The 21,336-nt window shown below is 38.7% G+C and overlaps 1 protein-coding gene across 1 annotated transcript in view; it reads left to right on the forward strand.

Annotated features, from left to right (window-relative positions):
• MCTP1 (multiple C2 and transmembrane domain containing 1) overlaps positions 1-21,336 on the forward strand; it is a 337,725-nt gene that overhangs the window by 198,965 nt on the left and 117,424 nt on the right. The window contains exon 15 of the mRNA XM_045285196.1: positions 18,469-18,588. Within this exon, the coding sequence (XP_045141131.1) occupies positions 18,469-18,588 (120 nt within the window). The remainder of the gene's footprint in view (positions 1-18,468; positions 18,589-21,336) is intronic.

Here is a 21,336-nt window from a genome sequence, read left to right on the forward strand (position 1 = left end):
TGAGACCAGACTGCGTCTTGTCCCACTGAGAACGGGGTCGAGAGGTTTCAGGGTCGGCCTCTATGGCAGCTAGCAACAGCCATCTCAGTTTGTCAAGATCTCCAAGCAAAGCAAAGCCTCTTCCAAAGGCTGACGGGGTATACTTTAAAGCCACCTTGAAAATCTACTGTTTTCCTCGCAATCCGTTTCACTTTACTGTTTTCTCTCCCCTGTGGATGCAGGTGGAACCAAGAGCGTCAGTTGAACCCACCAGAAATAAAGACCTGAGAGAACAGAGTGACATATCGGGCTATTTAAAGCCAGGAAAAGCTATCCTATTCCTGGGAGAGTAGGTTCTGAAGACTCTGAAGATATGGTAGAGCCCGATTTAATTCAAGGAGAGTCCATGGACTAGGCGCATTAGAGTGTCCTTCTTTGGACATATTTTTAAGAAATATTAAACATTAATAGTGGAAAGGAAAAAAATCTGGTGCTAATGCTTATAAGTGAGTGCAATGCTTTTTCTCTATTACTGACATACCCCAAATCCCGGAAGCACAACCTATTTTATAATCTAGGATGTACACCTACCATTCTCCTGTGTACCAGGTGCTTTACTTCGAATACGCTCATTCCCCTGCAGCACAATTCCACTCTGACACGTGGACTCCGCGTGTTGGCAACTGGTACTAGTTCTTCTATATACATTTGTACATAATGTAGTTTCTTTCTGTCTAACCTGACTGTAGCATAGTCTATGTCCGTGTAAGAAATTGTCAATGTTTCTCACAAAAGGTATCTCTCATTGTGCTGGACAGTCCCACATATTTCAGGGCATTTCTCACCCAGCCCCACCCACTCTCTCAGCCTCCAATCATGTGACTTCTTCGAACTATGCCCTGGAGGAGAGAGAGGGTAGAAGAGCTCCACTTTTTGAAGTTGGCTCCCTCTCCTTCGTTCTCTTCTTTGGGCCCCAGAGGGCGAAGGAGCGCCCTGGATGAGATGAGTTGCCCATCAGTGCTTGCATTTTCTTCTTACTGCACTCTTCCGTCGTGTGTACTTACAGATCACAATGCCTTGCCAACAATGCAGGATGATGACTTTTCTAAGAAAGAAAAGTCATTTCTGTCTAGTCCCCTGTACACCTCATTGTGTTTGTCTTGAATGCCAGGCATATTGGTTAAGGGTAAAATAGTTTTCTGGGTAGGAAAGAGGGAACTGATTACAAGGAAATATAGTGACCTCCTCCCTGGGGGACGGACAACAGAAAAGTGGGTGAAGGGAGACGTCGGACAGGGCAAAATATGACAAAATAATAATTTATAAATTATCAAGGGCTCATGAGGGAGGGGGGAGCGGGGAGGGAGGGGCAAAATGAGGACCTAATGCTGGGGCTTAAGTGGAGAGGAAATGTATTGAGAATGATGAGGGCAATGAATGTACAAATGCGCTTTACACAATTGATGTGTGTATGGATTGTGATAAGAGTTGTATGAGCCCCTAATAAAACAATTAAAAAATAGTTTTCTTTAAGGATTCATTATCATAACCAGCTCTTATACGTTGCTACACAAATTTTCTAAAATGTGTAAAATGTTACCTAGATCATTAAAAGGTGCTCCTTTTCATTTGAGGCCTGGTATCAGGCGCATTCCCAGCCCGAATGCTCTGTGTTATGTCCAAAAGGATCCTTTGCAGTGACCTCGCACGGGTAGATGTGCACTTTTGACACAATTCCTAGTCATACTTTGTCTGAAAGGGATATGACTGAATGATGGAGCAAAGGCAAGAACATCCAGGAGGAGAAAGTTAGGTGAACAATGGGTTAATACTGTAAAGGCCTGCGTGTAGATGTGTTCAGGGTTTTTTTTATTAAAAAAATGAATTGAAATTAGGGAGGAAAGGGATTTTCTAAAGGGGCCGTGGAATAATTAATTGTTTTGCAGGAGATGGCCTTTCCATGTAGGCAGAAACTGTTTCCTTCACTTCTTTCTGAAGAGACAGTCAAATAGAGAATCTCCTCTCTTAATTAGAAAGAAAACTACTCATCAACCGCATCTCATCACTGGAGAGCTAATGATCCACAGCTGTTAGTCTGAAAGGGCAGGCTTTTTTCCTGAACAGTAGGAAGTGTTAATCATTTTGCATGAGATTCCTTTTTAAAATATACTGTAGTTTGCAAAAGAATAGGATATTCAATATTCCAACTTAAATGATTTTTTTGAAGTGTGCTCCCCCAGGGATGCTGTCATGTGTCGCACTGAATGATCGTTGAATGCAGGCATCTTCCGCTGCACTTCAATGAGAGCATCAATGGATGAGATGATGTAAATGGCCCGTCCTGCCTGGGAGGCTTCAAACCCCAGGCTCAAAGAATAAAAGTCATGCGCATCTTACACCTCTTAAGAATCTGGTGTTGCTTTAAAATCTTAGTATTTTGAATTATTCACTTTATTTTATGTAATTTACCTTGTTTAAATGTGAGTGAAAAGCCTTAGCCCATTTCTGGTAGAACAGGGTGTGTGTGTGTGTGTGTGTGTGTGTGTGTGTGTGTGTGTGTGTGTAAAAGAAAAAATATCGGGGGGCTAGTCATTTTAAAAATGTAATTGGCTCATTCCATTTCCAGTCTTGGCCTCTAGAGTCACCTTTTGGCCAGAAGAAACCCCCATTTTATAGAAACCGTATGAAGAGTTAACTTTTAATTATGCAGACCATATGAGAGAATGAGCAAAAGGAAGAATGGGATTGTCTCCACAAACGTAATTTGCAGCCATTAGTTTTTGGCCTCTTTGCCACACCAAGCCTTTACCAGCACCTCTGAGACGTGACATTCCATTTTTGGTGGGGGACAGGAGGAGGCTGCGTTCATATAAAAGTAGTTACCCCAGAGCAAGAGAAGGGGGATAGGACCAATAGAGACCTACAACCTGACTCATAATTCCCTAAGAAATTAAGCCTTCAGAACCTCACCTATAAAGTCTTTCCTCTTAGAGGAGCTTCGAGGCAGTGGAGCATTGTGGGAAAGGCTCACTGCATTTGGAATCCGAAGACCCACTTCTGCCGCTCAGTAGAGGGTGCCCGTAGGCAAGTCTCACATTCCTGAGCTGCCTCGCTTTCCTCGTTCATAAAAGGAAAATAATCGTCTCTGATTTGCCAGCCTGCCTCTCTGGATTTTGTCAGGTTCAAATGGAATCATGTGTGTTAACGCACTTTAAATCTTGTAAGCATTACAGCAGATGTAAGACATGGATGGATTCTGTTTCTTGGGACTTGGTTCACCAAATTCATGTAGTGTCTTTAGTGCAGACAAAAGCACACCTGGATGACAAGGAAGCTTACAGAGGTTTTTCCTCATAATTTGTGACGGATTAGATAAATAAGGACATATGACTGTATTTGCGCTTTTACTGGTCGTTTGCTATTGGGATTTAGCAGATTGGATGTATGACATTAGAATTCTAGCAACATCTACCATTTTTATTTGCATGGACTATAAACCGGTTTTTAGAATGCACCATTTTTAACATGTGTAACTGGACTATAATGATTATTTGAAGAGAATTAGTAATAGAATCAAATTCAGCTGTCTTTCTTGATGGAAGAGAATGAACATTTGGGGCAATTCTATATAATATTATATAAGATTTTTATTAGAGAAAATTGTATTATTTATCTTTCCATTAATTTTAAAATCCACACTCCACCCCGCAAATATAAATAAATAACACATTCTGATATGCATGATTTAAATGTAGATTTTTTTTGTTTTTTTAGGGTATGACCAAAATGGATTCTCTTGTCTTGCATTTTATGGTGTTGATGATATCGTAGACAAGTTACCATTGATTTAGATAAAAGATTATTTGAACTTAAAAGTGAAAAAGTATGTGGAGAGGAATTGAAAGTCATAAAAGTACTAGTTCAGAATAAGCTTTGCTTTTGTATATAGGTAATAAATTGGTTATAAGCATATAAAACCAAATTGTTTTAACCCGAGAATGCACCAAATCTGTAGTACTTGCTAATTCCATTTACTGGTAATACATTTCTGCAAAGAACTGGATTTGTCTTGTTTTTATTAGTAGTGAAAAATTGAACTGCAATCTTTAAGACCTAACATGTGTAATAGCCTTTCTCCAACAATCCCCCACTGCCACACACAAATCAATCTAAAAAAATACATCCCATATTCTATAACTGTTTAAAAAGGAATTCTCATGTTAGACTTATCTTTGGAATATTAGTTATAGTGTCACTAAATTTTTCAGTCTTGAATATGAAAAGTAGTAAATTGATAATATTGTATTTATATTACACATATGATAAAGGATTATTACATGTTTATATCACACAAGTTCCCCAAAGCCAACTGCTGAAATAGACAAGTATTACAATCTCTATTTTGTAGGTAAAGACTAAAATAAAAAATATAAACTGTATTTTATCACCAAGGTTTGGTGATGATACAATACCAAGAAATGAAACTAAAACCACATTTTCAGGCTTCTGGTTCCAACCGTATTTTGCTATTCTTCAATGTCTTCTTGTAAGTGTGTGTGAGAGATCTCGACAGGTGGAAAGAAGACAAGTTAGTTCTGATATATAACAAAGCACACTACCATGGTCTAAGCCACTGTCATTAGTAATTTAAAGTAATTATGGTTTATTATTTATGATTCTTTAGATCGTCAATTAAGTTCAGGATTGCCTGAGGAGTCCCTCTGGTCTCACATGGATTCATTCATAGGGCTTTAGGTAGTTTCCGGGCAATTAGGCAATTCTGTTTCTGAATGTTGTTTGGCTTTCAGCCTGGGGAGTGGGGTAGGGTGACCGCGTCACATGTCTCTTGTCATCCAGCAGATTATCCCAAGCTTGTTGCTGTGGTCATTCAGTCTCTCAAGAGTGCAGATGGGCAGGCCCAGTGAGCAAGTACTTTTTAAGTCTTGTTTTGTCATATGTGTCATTCTTCCTTTTTCAAAAACACGTCATGGACAATCCTAGGGTCAGTGGGGGACTCCTACGGTGGCATTCCTACTGAAGTCAATGTGGCCCCTTTAAACCTAGTGCTCATGCTTTGAAGCAACCATTAGCTTTTAGAGAGATATAAGAAAAATTCTTATCTATTATCTTAATGCATCAGTGTGTACTTAATTATAATAATACCTACAGGTTATGGAGCATCTTGCAGGTGCTGAGCACTAGGCTAGTTCCACTTAAAATCTACAAAGTAATTAGCATGGCTTCTACTTTATTGATGATAAATATAAAAAAAACCTATTAATCTGCCTAAGATCATGCAACTAGTTACTAGAATTCTTGGGTGTAAACATGGGTGAAGATTTGACAAAATCTATGTTCCTTGTCATGCACCATTCAATATCAACTCCTTGAAAGATGCCATGATCATGGTTGACAGTCCAAAGTCCATTGATTGAGCTTCTAACTTGCAGAACAATAAGTGAAATGTCAATATTGCTAAGATGATTGTGTGTACTCATTGTCATTGGACTCCTGTGCTGTGAAAACTTTCTGCTATCAATATCGTGATTTTAAAAAAACACACCACATTCTTGGATATTTGGAATCTCTGAAAACTAGGGATAATGAGGGTGGCACAATAAACTATCTCAGATAACTAAGGTAGGACTAAATGTTGTGCTTGGAATGGTGCGTGGAGTTATAAAATTAAAGTACGAGCTACATTTCCTTATTAAAACTATCTGTGTGAGAGAGACTGACACCCGTGTGACAGAGAGAAGAAAAATAAATAAAAGATCTCACTGTGATGAAATTAAAGGAAATTGAACATTCTATGCAAATTTAAATTGATTTCACTTGGAAAATCTGCAGTCCTGGATCTCTTTAAGGTATTAAGAATCAAGGATGTCACTTTGAAGACTAAGATGAACCCAAAGCAAACAGTGGGATTTTCAGTCACCATCCATGCCTTTGAAACCCAGACAATGAATAAGAAAATCACAGAAGGGTTGCTGCATTTGAGTTAAGGGGTTGGTGAACAGTATGAAGTAAACAGTTGACTGCCAGAATAACAAATAAATCTCTCTTGGAAGAAGTATAGCCAGCATGCTCCTTAGAAGCAAGATTTCAGCACACATATATTGAACACATGGTATCAGGAGGAACCAGTCCCTGGAAAAGGACACCATGCTTAGTAAAGTAGAGGGACACTGACAACAAGGAAGACCTTCAATGAGATGGGTTGACGCAGTAGCTGAAACAGTGGAATCAGACATAGACACATTTGCGAGGATGCCTGAGGAGCAGTTTCATTTTTGGAACATCGGATCCCTATGAGTCAGAACCAACTCCACGGCACCTAAGGAAAACAACATATAAATTGGCTAGCGTCCTTCTCCACAAACGCAAAATCAAAAAATCCCACGTCCTTTGGCCCTTCCCTTGCCAGGTTCCACACAGACAAAAAGGAGTTTTAAACTATAGATGAGAACAAATACTGGGCATGTTCTGTTTTATATGTGTCTGGTATTGTTGGTGATTGATTCCTTGATTTGTTTTTCCACCCCATTTCAGTTCATTCAGTTATTTTGCCTTTCCCCCCTTTGCTTCAAACAAACATCACGTATAATCAGTACCAAGGACAGCTCTAGAACTAGCGTTCTCTGAACAGCTTCGTTGTCTACCACAGTGAGAAGGACGCTTGGTAGTAAAAGGGGTTGAGCATTGGACTGCTGGCTGAAAGCTCTGTGATTTAAACCTACCCACCACTCCGTGTCAGAAAGATGAAGCTGGATATTCCAGGAAAGATTCAGTCTTAGAAACCCTAAGGAAGATTTCTAATCACTTCTACAGGGTCACTATGAACTGGAATTCCATGTCCTTTTCTGAATATAGCTTGATTTTCTGTCAATTCCTTGTCTATGTGTTGCTGTGACCTATTTTGAATTACTTTCAGCAAAATTTCACTTGCATGTTATATTAATGTTTCTCTGTAGTTTCCACATTCTGTTAATTATCTTTCTTTGGAAGGGACACAATATGGACCTCTTCCAGTCACTTGGCCTGCAAGCTATCTTCTAAATGTATTCGTATAGATGAGTGAGTGCATCTAGCCTTGCATCTATTTGTCGAAACATTTGGATTGATATTCCATAAATCTTAGAACCTTGTTTTTCCCTAAGGCCTTCAATTCAGCTTGGACTTCTTCCTGCAATACCATCAGCTCTTGATCATATGCTGCCCAGGAATGGTTGCACACTGATCCGTTCTTTTTGGTACAGTGACTTTTTGTTTGCCTTCCATCTCCTTTGGATGCTTGTTGCATTGTTCAATATTTTGTCCATAGAATCCTTCAGTATTACAATTCAAGGCTTGATTTTTTCTTCTTCAGTCCTTCCAGCATGAAAACTATCCAGCATGTTTATCCCTTGGTTTTCTAACTACAGGTCTTTGCATACTTATAATACTTTGTTTTCTGAAAATGCCTTTAAACTCTTCTGTTCAGCTTTTGTTCATCATTTCTTTTCTTTTGCTATTTCATGTTGAAGAGCAAGTTTCAGTCTCTTCTGACATTGTTTTCATCTTTCTCCTTGTCTTTTAAATGGCCTTCTGTTTTCTTTCTTTATGATGTCTTAGATGTCATCCCACACATCATCTGGTCTTCAGTCATTAGTGTTCAATGCATGAAATCAATCCTTCAGATCCTCTGAGATTTCAGGTGGGATATACTCAAGGTTTTATTTTTACTCTAGTCAACTTGTCTTGATGATCTCCAGCTTCAATAGGAACTTGCAGTTGAACAATTGATGATGTCTGTTCCACAACAGTACAACAAGCTAATAGATTAGTGGTAGCCAGGCTTGTATGCTTTCTAATTTTGAAGAGTTATTATTACAGAGAACAAAGTAAATATTCGACAAATACCTTTGCATTGTTAATCTTTGTTCATGACCTTCTTATAACTGTCGGAAATGTTCGCTTCTATGTTGAGAAAAGAAAACTTAATGAATGCTTTGTATTTAGAGTTTACTCAAATTTCTCTCATTTAGGAGAAAAGGGATATTTTCAATAGTTAGGCCTCTGTACCCAAATAATAGATTCTTTAAGAAACACAATTGTGTAGGATATTATTTTTCCCACTGTCAGGATCCCTAAAACGAATGTGATTTCTTCCTATGTCTCTCTCACATCTATGTCTTTCTTCATTCTGTGTTCTGGTGTCCATTTGATAGGACATGTAACTGCGACAGGCACTCATGAGCAGAGTAGTATGTCACTTCTCAACTTTCAGAAAGCCGTTGTGGTGTAGGGGGTTACACACTGGGCAGCTAGCCTCGAGATCAGCAGTGTGAAACCCAACAGATGCTCCGTGGGAGAAAGATGAGGCTTTCTATTCCCATAAAGTGTTACCATCTCAGAACCCACAGAGGAAGTTCTACTCTGTGCTAAGAATTATGAGTCAGAATTGACTTGATGGCAGTGAGGTTTCATTTATTGATATCTGAGCCCAAGCTGAACAGAGATTCAGCCCTCAACTTCTATCCAAGACATTGGAGGTCTGAACCCAGCAGCAGTCTGCTTCTGGAGTGGCTGCAGCCTTGGAAACCCAAAGTAGCAGTACTGACTTGTCCTGTAGGATCACTGTGAGTCCAGATTGATGCCATGGCAATGGATTTGGCTTTTGGTTTACTGATACGTTAGACCTCTGGGTGGGTGGAACAAATGGTTAAGCTCTTGGTTTATAACAAAAAAGTTTGAGTCTATCCAGAGATGCTGCAGCAGAAGGACCTGGTGATCTACTTCCAAAAATTCAGCCATTCAAAACCCTAAGTACGGTTCCTCTTGCATACATAGCATTGCCATGAGCCGGCATCAACTTGATGGGAAATGGTTCAGGTTTTTTGTTAATTGACATTTTAATTTAAGTGTGGTGAGAGAAGACTTTCAGAATGGAGAAAGCCCAAGTTATGAGAAAGCTCATAACTGGTGCTTGAAGAAACTGATGTTGTTGAACCTAGGTGGGGAGAGATAAAGGCATGATAGATGATTAACATCTAGAAAGTATATTCTATGTAACACCTGCGCAATTCCTAACACTCTCACAAATAGGAGGACATTACAAGAAAGTTTATTCTGGGTAACACCAGAAAATCTAAGGGTACCAATGAGTGAACATCACCTAAGGATATCTGTTCAATAAGTTAAAAATAATCGCCATCAGTGATGCGTAGCAATGGAATGGAGTTCCTGAGTGGTACAAATGGTAATATACTGAACCACTAACCAAAAGGGTTATCTGTTCAAGTCCACCCACATAGGCCTCAGAAGAAGACCCTGGCACTTTACTTCTCAAATATCACCTATTAAAATCCCCACAGAACACAATTGCCCTCGGACACACACATGACGTCACCATGCGTGAGAAGCGACCCCAAGGTCAGCAGTGGAGTAATAGTAGTCTCCTCCATTAGATCAGAACATGTTGGGTCAAGCTGCTGCTCTCAGAAAGGGCAAATATTTAGGAAGGTCCAAGTGCAAAGGGCAAATATTTAGGAGGGTCCAAGTGCAAAGCTCACAGACAGCATAACACACATGGTAGTTCACGGCAGCCTGGCGAAGACTGAAGGACAATCTTGTCTAGAAGCGGAACCAAGGTGGACTTGTGTGCTACAGGAAGAATCTGTTAGTGGCTTCCCAGTTTTTCTAAATGCATTTTCAGGAAGTCACTCGGAATTATATGACAGCTTTACTGTACTTTTAGTAATACAATTAATTAGACTTCTGTTAAATTACTTTGTAACCCAATGTCCATTTATTTATTTATTTATTTATTCAACAAATACATATTTAATGAGCTCCCACTGTGACCCAAACATTGTTTGTGCCCTGGGGAAAGAACAGTGAACAAAAATAAAAGCCCGTTAAGGGGCTCATATCCTAGTGACACCTAAATGTTAGAGAAAAGATGTGTAAAGAATTAATATGGTCTCTAGGCAATTTTTTTTCTTTTATATGTGTTGACGCCTGTCAAATTTACCATATTTCACTTCCTGAATAAAGAATTATCTTTATAAAATACACTTCAATAAAATAATCATGGTAGTCAATTATAATTTTATTATCTTTATATATCTTGCATAAATTTCAAATTTTAAATGAAAATATTTTATTTTTATGGAAATCTCCCTACTTTCCCAGTGAAAGAAAAAAATGTGGCTCATGTTTAATGCATTGAAATGCTTTGGGTTTTTCTTATTCAGAACCTGGAATCAATCATTACCATGTAATTCTGTCCAAAAATTATTTCTTGAGTTACTAAAATCATGATTTTTGCTTTTTTCCTGTCCATCCAGATTAGAATATCAAAGAATTTAGTGAATGCATAATTTTCAAAATTGAATATTACATTTAATAATATCTTTTTAAAACTAGGATGGTGAAGTGTCTTGAAGTCATTCTAAACTTTAGAGGTGATCAGGTCCATAGAGCTCTGCTGAGAAACAAAAATGCTGAGGCAAACCTCCTAGGCTGGGGTTTTCTCTGGCGTCCCACCCAATGTAATTCCCCTGCACTCTGAGCAGAGTGTAGGCTTGATGGAGATTTATTTAAAAGGCCGGAGCAATGTTGTTAAACCTGATAGAGGTATGCTTAGGATACTGCTCCTTTCCCTTCTGACCTATCAGATGCAATGTTTGTATTACTCCATCCAGCTGACACAAACCCCCATGAACAATACAGGGGGGCTCAGCTAAATCGCAGCAGGCAGGTAACTTCCAGTTTTTCAAAAATAGTGTGTGCATTGCCTCAGAGTGTTATTCTTTAATTACTTCACTTTTTAGTACCTTCTAATTTTGTAAGATATTGATAATATTTACTCAATTATAGTATGTATGTGCATATACATGTGGCTGTCAAGAAGTATGAAAATCCTTTCATGTTTCACTCTCTAGTTCTCAAACCTATGAAAGAAATACACTTGATGATTATCATTGAATACCTGAAGAAACTAAAGTTGTTCTTATTAGATGCTTTGGGGTTTGTTCTCACAATCATTCCTACTTTTGAGCTCTTTTTCAAACCTCGGGTCAATCTTTCTCCTTGAGGGTCTTCTCCTTTTTAACTGACCCTCTATTTCCTAAGTCTATTTGTGATGTCCTTCTCCAGGGACTAGTATCTCCTGATAATAGGTCCAAAGTACACAAAACAAAGTCTTACCGTTTTCACTTCTGAGAGCATTCTGACTGTCCTTTTTCCAATACAGATTTGTTTGTTCTTCTGACAGGCCATGGCATATTTTATATTCTTTGCCAATACCTTAATTCAAATGTATTGATTCTTATTTGGCCTTCCTTATTCATTAACCAGATTTTGCACGCCATGAAGCAATTGCAAATACTCTCGCTTTGGGTCAGATGCACCTTAGTTTTCAAAGTGATATCGTAGCTTTCCAACGCTTTAAAAAGGTCTTTTGCAGCCGACTTGCCCAATGCATTTGATTTCTTAACTGTTGCTTCCATGAGCATCGATGGCAGGTCTGAGTAGAATGAAATATTTCACAACGTCTATCTTTCCTCCATTTATGTTGATGCTACTTATTGGTCCAGAATGAGAATTTTCTTTTGTTGAGGTGTAACTCACACTGAGAGATATAGTTGTTGTTCTTCATTAAGAAATTGATCAAATCTTTTCTTTCGTCAAGTAAGGCTGCAAAACAGAGGTTGTTAATTATTCTTCCTCCTATCTTAATCCATTTTCTTCATCATATAGTTCATTTCCTCACATTATCTGCTCGACATACAGACTGAATAAGTATGGTGAAAGGATATGGTGCTGAAGCCCACGTTTCCTAATTTAAAACCAAACAGTATCCTTGTATTCTGTATGAATAAATGCCCATTGGTCTATATACAGTTCCCAGGAGGAAAAACATGAAGTCTTCCACAATTCCTATTCTTCACAAAGGTATGTATTATTTCTTATGATCCCCAACATGGAATGCTTTTACAAAATTAATAAAACACAGACAAGCGTAGGCTGAGTTTCCTAGAGAAGCTAAACCAGTGATACATGTGTGTGTGCATGTGTGTGTGTCTCACATCCCTGTAGAGGGGTAAATCCAGTCAAGTCCGAGTCTGTGGGTCTGTTGTAAGCTAAAGGCTTCTCCTGGTTCCTGTAGTGCAGGGACTGACACACAGAGTACAAAGATGTAACAGGAAGACTTCAGGCTGGTGAATACTGAGCTGAATACATCAGAAATGAGCCAAATGAGTCCTAGGTCAGCAGCCCTCTGATGGAACCTAGGAACTGCAGGTGATGTAACAGGCAATGGACGTTCCAGATGGAGGACCTAAATTCAGCAGTCAGTCAGCTACCATCCACACACTGTCAGTTTATACTAAAAGAATCTCTTGGCTGCTTCACAGAAAATTCTAGTGTAAAGTTCACAACACTGATAGATCATATCATGGTGAATCCTAGCCCACGCAATTGACAGAAAACCTAATGTAAGAGTTGGATGATTTTGTGTAGAGGAGACACCTCTGGCTAAAGGTGGAGCCAAACCTGTCACTCAAGTGGTAGCTTGATAACCCCTCCTTGGGGGGGAGGGGTGATCTTTTGTATGACAGTGAGGAACTATCTTCCCTGCCTCTCTACTTCCCTGCCTGCTAGAACTCGGCCTGCCTCCACAGCCCCATACGAGCCACCTGACACAACCCTGAGAGCCGTCAGCGCCCTGCCTTGCTTCCACCCACTGTGGATGCATGTGTCTCTGCATTCACCAGTCTGTGGTCTTACTGCTTCACCATTCTGCATCACCAGCCTGTGGCCGCATGAGTCTGAAGAAGAACTTATGGACTAGCATTGGATTTTTAGACTTCAGTTGGACTGGGCTGGGATGCCTTCATGATATATAGTTCATTCTTGATATAAAGCTCTTTTTTTAATACTTATGAGTGCCACTAAATTTGTTTCTCTAAACAATCCAGCCTAACACATCTAATTATCATAACAGCTTTCTAGTGCTCTTTGCTTTCAAACAAGATTCATTTGACATCAGCAGATATCCCATATTCCACATCCTCTTCTTTTTTTCTTTAATCATTTGATTGGGGGCTATTACATATAACAATCCATACATCCATTATATCAAGTGACATGTACAAATGTTGCCATCAACAATTTTAAAACACTATCTTTCTTCTTGAGCCCTTTGATACCAGTCTTCTTTATTCCCTCCCTCCCCCATCCTGACACCCTTGCGAGCCCTTAATATATTATGTAATGCTATTATTATTTATACATATTTTACACCACCCATTCTATCCCTTCATCTACAATCTTAGTATTCATCCCCCTTGAGGGCGGTTATTCTGCCATCCTTGCTATCTGTTTCCCGCCACCCTTCCCTTCCCCTACCCTCCTGGAATCGTTACTTCCATTACTGTTTCTGAGTGGTTTGTCTATCCTGAATTCTGTATAGTGAAAGCTCTCATCTGTACCTATGAATGTACACTGGTCCAGCAGGATATGCAAGGTAGGACTGAAATCATAATAGTGGATGGAGGGAGGATTAAAGCACTGTGTTGTGTGTTTCATCGGTGCTAAACTGTCCCGTTGGTATATCTTCTCTTCTATGCGACCCCTCTGTATGGGAACGTCCAATTATCCACAGAGGGGCTCTAGATCTCTACTTTGACCCCTTTCCTTCATCTCGATGAGGTTTTTAACTTTTGAACATCTGATACCTGTTCCTGTCGATACCTCATGATCACACAGGCTGGTGTGCTACTTCCATGTGGGTTTCCTTTCTTTCTTTCTTTTTTATTTTAAATACTTTTATTGGGGGCTCTTACATCTCCCATCACAATCCATACCTTCATCCATTGTGTCAAGAACATTTTTACATATGCTGCCATCATCATTTTCAAAGTATTTTTCTACTTGAGCCCTTGATAGCAGCTCCTCATTTTCCCCTTTCCTCCCCCCGCCCTCCTTCACTCATGAACACTTGATAAGCTATAGATGATTATTTTCATATCTTATATTGTCCTCTGTCGCCCTTCAACCCCTTTTCTGTTGTTCATCCCCCTGGAAAGGGGTTATATGTTGATCTTTGTGATCAATTTCCCCTTTCTCCCCCCACCTTCACCTTATCCTCCTGGTATCAGTATTCTCATTGTTGGCCATGAGGGGTTTATCCAACCTGGATTCCCTGTGTTGCAGACTCTTATCTGTAGCAGTGTGTGTGTTCTGTTCTAATCGGATTTGTAAGGAAGAATGGAGGCCATAGTCGGGGGTGGGGGGTAGGGAAAGGAAGCATTAAAGGACTAGAGGCAAGTTGTGTGTTTCATCTGTGTTACACTGCACCCTGACTGACTCAGCTCTCCCTTGTGACCCTTCTGTGAGGGGATGTCCAGTTGTCTACAATTGTTTCTCCACTCTACGCCCCCCTCCCCTTCACATTGGGTATGATTTTGTTCTGGGTCTTAGATGCCTGATACCTGATCCATGTGGGCTTTCTTGATTCCCTGCTAGATGGCCACCTGCTTGGCATCTTTTATTTTAATAGCTGGGCACCATCTGCTTTCTTCACCACATTTACTTATGTACCCAGTTTGTCTTCAGCAATCATGTCAGGGAGGTGGGCATCGCCCAGTGCTCCCGGAACCCCACTAGATCAGTAGGGAGATAATCATAAAGGTCGGCAGACAGACCTGGATGGTTGGCCAGGTAACTGTTTTCCAAATTTCTTGACATAAACTAGTCAGTGTTTCCAGCATTGTATCCATTTGCTGAAACATCAAAATTAGTATTGTCAATTCCAGGAGACTTTGTTTGTTTGTTTGTTTGTTTGTTTGTTTGTTTGTTTTTGCTAATGTGTTCATGAAACTTGGACTTTCTTCCTTCACTACCATTGGGTCTTGATCATATGCCATTGCCTAAAATGATTCAATATTGACCAATTCGTTTGGGTTCAGTGACTGTATATTCCCTTCGATGTTTAATGTTTGATAGTCCATTTATGTTTCCTATGGCATTCAATATTTTTCCCTCAGAGAATCTTTCAATACTGCAACTCTAGGCTTTAATTTTTTTCTCCAATTCTTGTATCTTGGAAAATACTGTACAGGTTCTTTCCTTCTGGTTTTCTAACTCCAGGTCTCTGCACAGTTCATTATATTTTTCACTTCGTCTTCTTTAGTAGTCCTGTTCAGCTTCTTCTGTTCACCTCTTTTTCTTTGTTATTTCTTCTAATGACTTTACTCTACACCCAAGAGCAAGTTTTAGAGTCTCTTCTAACAGCCACTTTGGGGTTTTTTTCCCCTGGGGTTTTTTTTGTTTTTGTTTTTCTTCATGACCTTTTGCTTCTTTCATACATGATGTCTTTAATATCATCACACAACTCATCTGCTATTAGGTAATTGACACTCACTGGGTCAAATCTATTCTTAAGATGGTCTCTGATGTAGGTAGGCTATAATCCCAGTCTTGTGGATTTGGACACATTTTCTTTAGCTTCAGTGTGAACTTGGATATGAGCAATTGATGATGAGCACATTGCCCCTGGTCTTGTCCTACTGATGATACTGAACTTCCTTATTCTCTCATTCTAAAGATGAAGTTGATTTGATTTTTGTGTTTTCCATTTGGTGATTGAAATAGTTAGTTTATTGTGCCAACCTGGCCAATAAACAAATGTGGGGTTAATTGAAGGGCAGAAGGATAAATGGCTCAGTGAGCCTCGCCTTTCTAGTTCTCGGGTCTCTTGCTTTCTGACGGTCGGACCGGGGTGCAGGTGCCTTAGCCAGTTCCCTGCATTAGTTGGCAAGACTCAGTTCCTGCAAGACATCCCTGAGGAGAAGCCACATGGACCTACCCCAATGCAGTCCTGGGTGCTGGAGCAGCCGTGTGGAGACCCCTGCCAGCGCTGAGATGCTTACACATTCACTGACTCGGCTTTCCTCCTGTAGTCAGCATCATTGCGTCTGTTTTGTCAGATGGAGGAGGACTTTGTGGATTGGTGTTGGACATATGGGTTAATGGGTTAATGTTGGGCTTGTGGGCTTGGGCAGCACTGGGTTGGGATGTTTTCTTGATGCACACTTAACCTTTATATAAAACTCTCTCTTATACATGAGTTTCCGTGGATTTGTTTCTCTAAAGTACCCAAACTAATACAGTGATATCTATATATATATATATATTTCTATATATCACAGTTTGCGTGTTGAAAAAAACGATATTTCCAAAGAATAAATCAATGGTCTTGTAAAACTCTATCATGCAATGACCAACATCACTTTTTATCACCATTGCCATATTTTCCAATTACTGATCCCTTTTCTTTTTTTCCCAACTTTCACATCCCAATTACTAGCAATTATCAGTGCATCTTGGTTGCATGGTTGATCAATTTCAAAATGGAAAATTTGGTTAAAAAATTCAATATATGTATCTCTGACATGATAGGTTGGTGTGTAAATTTAAATATCAGTTTTATTCACTGGTCTCTCTTGAAGGCATATTAATACTATCCTAACACTGACTGAATTGTACTTCAGGATAGACCTTGACCTTTAAATGTTCTTTATGACAATGAATGTGATGTCATTCCTCTTCAACCTGCCATTCTGAGATAATAAACCATATGATTGCCCAATTAAAAATAACCAATGCCAGTCTGTTTCATATTCAATACTAGAATATTAATATTTATGCAGTTCATTTCATTTTTTATGTCATCTAATTTTCTAGATTCATACTTTGTACCGTCCCTGTTCTAATTCGTAGTGGGCGTTTGCAGGTTTAAACATTCTGAATTGTGCCACAGAAGCAACTGAAGGTCCTGAAAACCTAGCTCCTCCCTCCATGTCATTGAGGTTGACTTTGCTTTGAGGAGACAACTCTTCTCCAGCTGTATTTTGAGTGCTTTCCAACCTGTGAAGTTCAGCTCCCAACATTATATCAGACAGTATTTTGCAATATTCATAATGTTTTCCTTGGTCAATTTTTAAAAGTCATTTTATTAGGGACTCATACAACTCTTATCACAATCCATACATACATCAATTGTGTAAACACATTTGTACATTCTTTGCCCTCATCATTCGCAAAACACCTGCTTCGTTGGTCAATTCTTAAAGACATAAATCAGCATGTCCTTCCTTCTAGTCTGTCTACCGAAACTGCTCTGTCATGGTTGGCCTTGTTGATATTTGAAATATCAGTGCTGGAACTTCCAGCACTACAGAGAGCCACAAGCAAGCACCGCAGTACAACAAACTGGCAGACATCTGGAGGAAGAAAGTAAAGAGTTGTGTAAACTGTCAGAACCAATGCTTTGGCCCTGACACAATAGAAACTGTTTACCTATTTCTCATCTCGTTAGCAACCAACATAGGAAGGAGAGTAAAGAATACAGTATGATATTTAACTATAAAGAGGTGTTATTCCAAAGGATTAATATATTATTTTATTTACCTTTATGTCTGGAATTACTGTGAATTAAGGTATAGTGACACAAAATAATGATCAGAACAACCAAATGTATATTGTTTTCATTTGAGACATTTATTTACTAAGGTGTATATTTAATTTAAGACATTTCTAAGGATTGAAATGCAGCTCTTTTCTATTATTTGATGCATCATTACTTTAAATTGGCAGTAGAAGCCACAGATTCAGAGACCTCAAATGATTTGTCCAGGATCATAAGTTCCTGGTGTGGGTGCAGAATAAGTCACATTTTATCCCTGATGTCTTGTTGGATCACAGTGCAGATGAGGCTCAAAATGGCTCCATCTGCCAGGCGAGGTGATTTCTTAATGTAACAGTTGTCTTACAATAAAAAACAGTTTACCTATAAATATAGGCCATTTTTTTAAAGACTAGAAATAGACATTGTAAAATCTCCTTCAGCAAAGTTACTCTTTATTTTGTTTTATAGCTGATTGATTTCTGTGGCAATGCTGAATGTTAAGCCAACCTTTTTTTTTGGCATTTGTGGGTAACTTTGTTTTATCCAAAATGTGGAATGGAAATATACAGACTTGATATTTTTGTCTGCAATATTATACATATTGCCTTGTGCTAGATTTTTAAAATTAAAAAATCTTTCCTGAACAGTACGTAATAAATCATTCTTCATCATTAAGGCAAATCGGTGGCTACTTCTGACAGTGTAGTGAAGTTCATTTTGATTTTTTTTGTCTGACCGAACAATGATGTCACGAGAGGAGAAAGATTAAAGTTGCCTCTTTAATTGTGGGGTGGTATTCGTTGTTCCTTCATAGAACGGAAACAAAGTGAAAGTCTTAACGGTGCCTTTCCAGAGGCCGGTTGTGCTTTTGGGAAAAAGTGCCTAACCAGTTCTCGAGGCGTTGTTTCCAGATAGAGCACCCTGTTCTGAAGATTGCATGTTCTGTTTTTGAAGCAGCATGTGGATGAGAGAGTCCGTTTAATGAAATTCAGAGTTGACTCATCTCTTTTTCTTTCTTCTCTCTCGTCTAGCTCTTTCTCTTTGTTGTCTGGAACTTTGAGCTCTACATGATCCCACTGGTTTTGTTGTTACTATTGACATGGAACTACTTCTTGATCGTATCAGGGAAAGATAACAGGCAACGTGACACAGTAAGTCTCTACTTTCTGACTTGTTTGAGTTTGTGTTTTATTCCGAGGCCTCTGAGAAGATCAACATTGCATTTGGCTTTGTAATCCACAAATTCCGCCTATAACTATTCAAGTTTAAAAGGAAATTTTATCTAGTCAAAATTAACACTTTGGCTCTAACACAATTTAATGGATCTGCTTATTTTTAACCTTAGTAATCTTATTTGGAGGTAAAGTAGGAAGCACACTAAAGAATACAGTATGATATTTAACCATAAACAGATGTTATTCCAAATTATTACTATTTAATTTTTATGTCTTACATTACTCTGAATTAAGGTAAATGTTATAAAACACTTACCGTAAGTATTCATGCATAACCCGAGTTTTTCAGCACATTTTTAATGCAGTTTTTGTGGTAAAACTACATGCCTTGGCTGGTATTCAGGTCGGCTTAAACTCGAGTATATACGGTAATGATCAGACCAAGCAAATATATTGTGTTTGTTTCCTTTGTGACATTTATTTCATTATTTACTACGATATATATTTAATTTAAGACATTTCCTCTGTGTTTTATCATTGGAAAGAGGACCCATTGATGGTTATTGGTATGGTAGCGTGTATCTAAATACAAACAAACAAAAACGCACTATCATTGAGTTGATTCTGACTCATAGCGATCCTATGACTTTCCAAGAATGTAAATCATTACAGGGACAGACAGCTTCATCTTTTTCCCTCAAACAACCTAGTGGGTTTGAACTGCCAATCTTGTAGTTAGCAACCCAATGTCTGAATTCACAACACCACCAGCACTTCATTGGCAGATGTTAATTCAGTGACCATCCACAGCAAATATCCTTTGCTGTGTCCTGAGTTTATGGTGATGCCAACTCAAAGACAAAGGGCTCTCGTTGAAGCTAGGGGGAGTTACGGGAGACCACCTCCCTCTGGAATTTTTGGAAGTGTCTTCAGCATGTGAGTCATGCTTACTCAATTTTAGGGATGCCATGAGCACATTATTTTTATTCTTTTGCCAACGTTTGTCCTATTTGATTGCCTCAGTCACTACACCCCTAGTAAACACAACTTTTTCCAGAACTTTCTCATACACAGTATAATAAAGAAGTTGGGGAAGAGGGAAAAATCTCCAAACACAATGTCATCACTTGAGAGTTGTTGAGAATAATTTAAAGCTATGCCAAACACAAAAATCTCCTTTGTAGTCCTATGTCCTCATTAAATTACTGTGATTTTTATATCAGCTTTAAAGGTCTCCATCTACTAATCAGGAATTTTTTCCCAATGACTTATGTCCATGAATGATATAAGAAACCGTTATTTTCATCATTAGTGTTAAATTATCATGCAATACTTTATTATCATCATTAGGATTGCACAGATGTACCTGTGACATTAAGGGACCTCCTTTGAAAATGGTAACACAGCAAAATATACTTCTTTAGAATAATTTTGTCATCAAAGTAAAAGACAAACTCTTATGCATGACCACGTGGCAGAGTTGCCACCAGCCAAATGTATTTCCCTATATTATTTGCATTTCTGTCTCCCTCCATAGGTTATAGACATGAGAGACAGATTCCCTGTGCATCTCTGTATTTCCCACATTGCAATGCATGTGTTTTGAAAATTAGAGGTGTTAAAAACATTTTTTTGGTAAAGTATATCAAATCAAACGTGAGATCGCTAATGGAGGTTTCAATGGTTAGGCAACATCAATAAGCAAGGCATGATTATTATTGACAAGAATTTTATGGATATGTACTTAAATTGCACACTGAGAGACAAGCCCCAGATGCTATAAGCATTGGTGTCCTGGGGACTAATAGGTACTTTTGTCAATTAATCCAGGACATTTTCTTCAAGAAAATGAGACTGTCTCAGACAATTGCTTTCCTGTCCCATTTTTTCCAGGGAGATTATTGAGAGAAGAATATCTACTTTTCATTCAGTTGCCTTGAGACAAATTTGCAAATATGATTATTTGCAAATAAGAAAAATGGTAATTTAGTTTTAGCTTTTTAGTCCTCTGAGGAGGCTTATCTTCAATATTTAGTAATTGGTAGGACTATTTTTAGTGAAAATCTCTCTAACTGTGGATTTTGCTGTCATGGGTGGAAGAGTCCACTTCCAGAGAGGAAATAATATTACAGAATAGATATCCTTATATTTAAAATTCTCAAATTATTTTTATATTGGAAAGTTACATGCTATGTAAATTTTGCAGCCTATCCTATTCTTTATTTTATTTTTCAAAATATAAATCCAAAATAGTATTTACCAAATCTTTTCCCTTGGGGAACATCTGTTCTGACAGATTCCCTCTTTGTGCCATGGACAACATTTTATTACCTAGCACAGCCCACTGTGAAACGCTCTACAGTCTAACTCTCATGGAATGCCAACTACACTCCATAACTCCCAGTAATTGCCTTTTATTTGCCCAAAACACACATATCCATTTCTGTTCTTTCCAGGCACCAGAGCAGCAATCACAACGTTTCATTCAGCTTCTTATTCACTGGCTCAGTTGAGACCTTACGTAACTCTTAAATCCAATTTGTCTAATTATGTGTTTTCTGGCATACCCAGCTGTGCATTTGAAATGGTTGCTCCTTTTGAAAAGAAACCTGGATTATTCTTTTCTGGTTAGAGAGTTCCTATCTGTAGATTATACAGATACTGGAGAAGGGAATGCGTTTGTAGGGATTGCCATGTGCGACAGATGACTCTACTGCCTAGCCC

This window comes from Echinops telfairi, unplaced genomic scaffold, assembly GCF_000313985.2.
Source record: "Echinops telfairi isolate 266 unplaced genomic scaffold, ASM31398v2 ScPeMD7_7469;HRSCAF=8507_1, whole genome shotgun sequence".
NCBI lineage: Eukaryota > Metazoa > Chordata > Mammalia > Afrosoricida > Tenrecidae > Echinops > Echinops telfairi.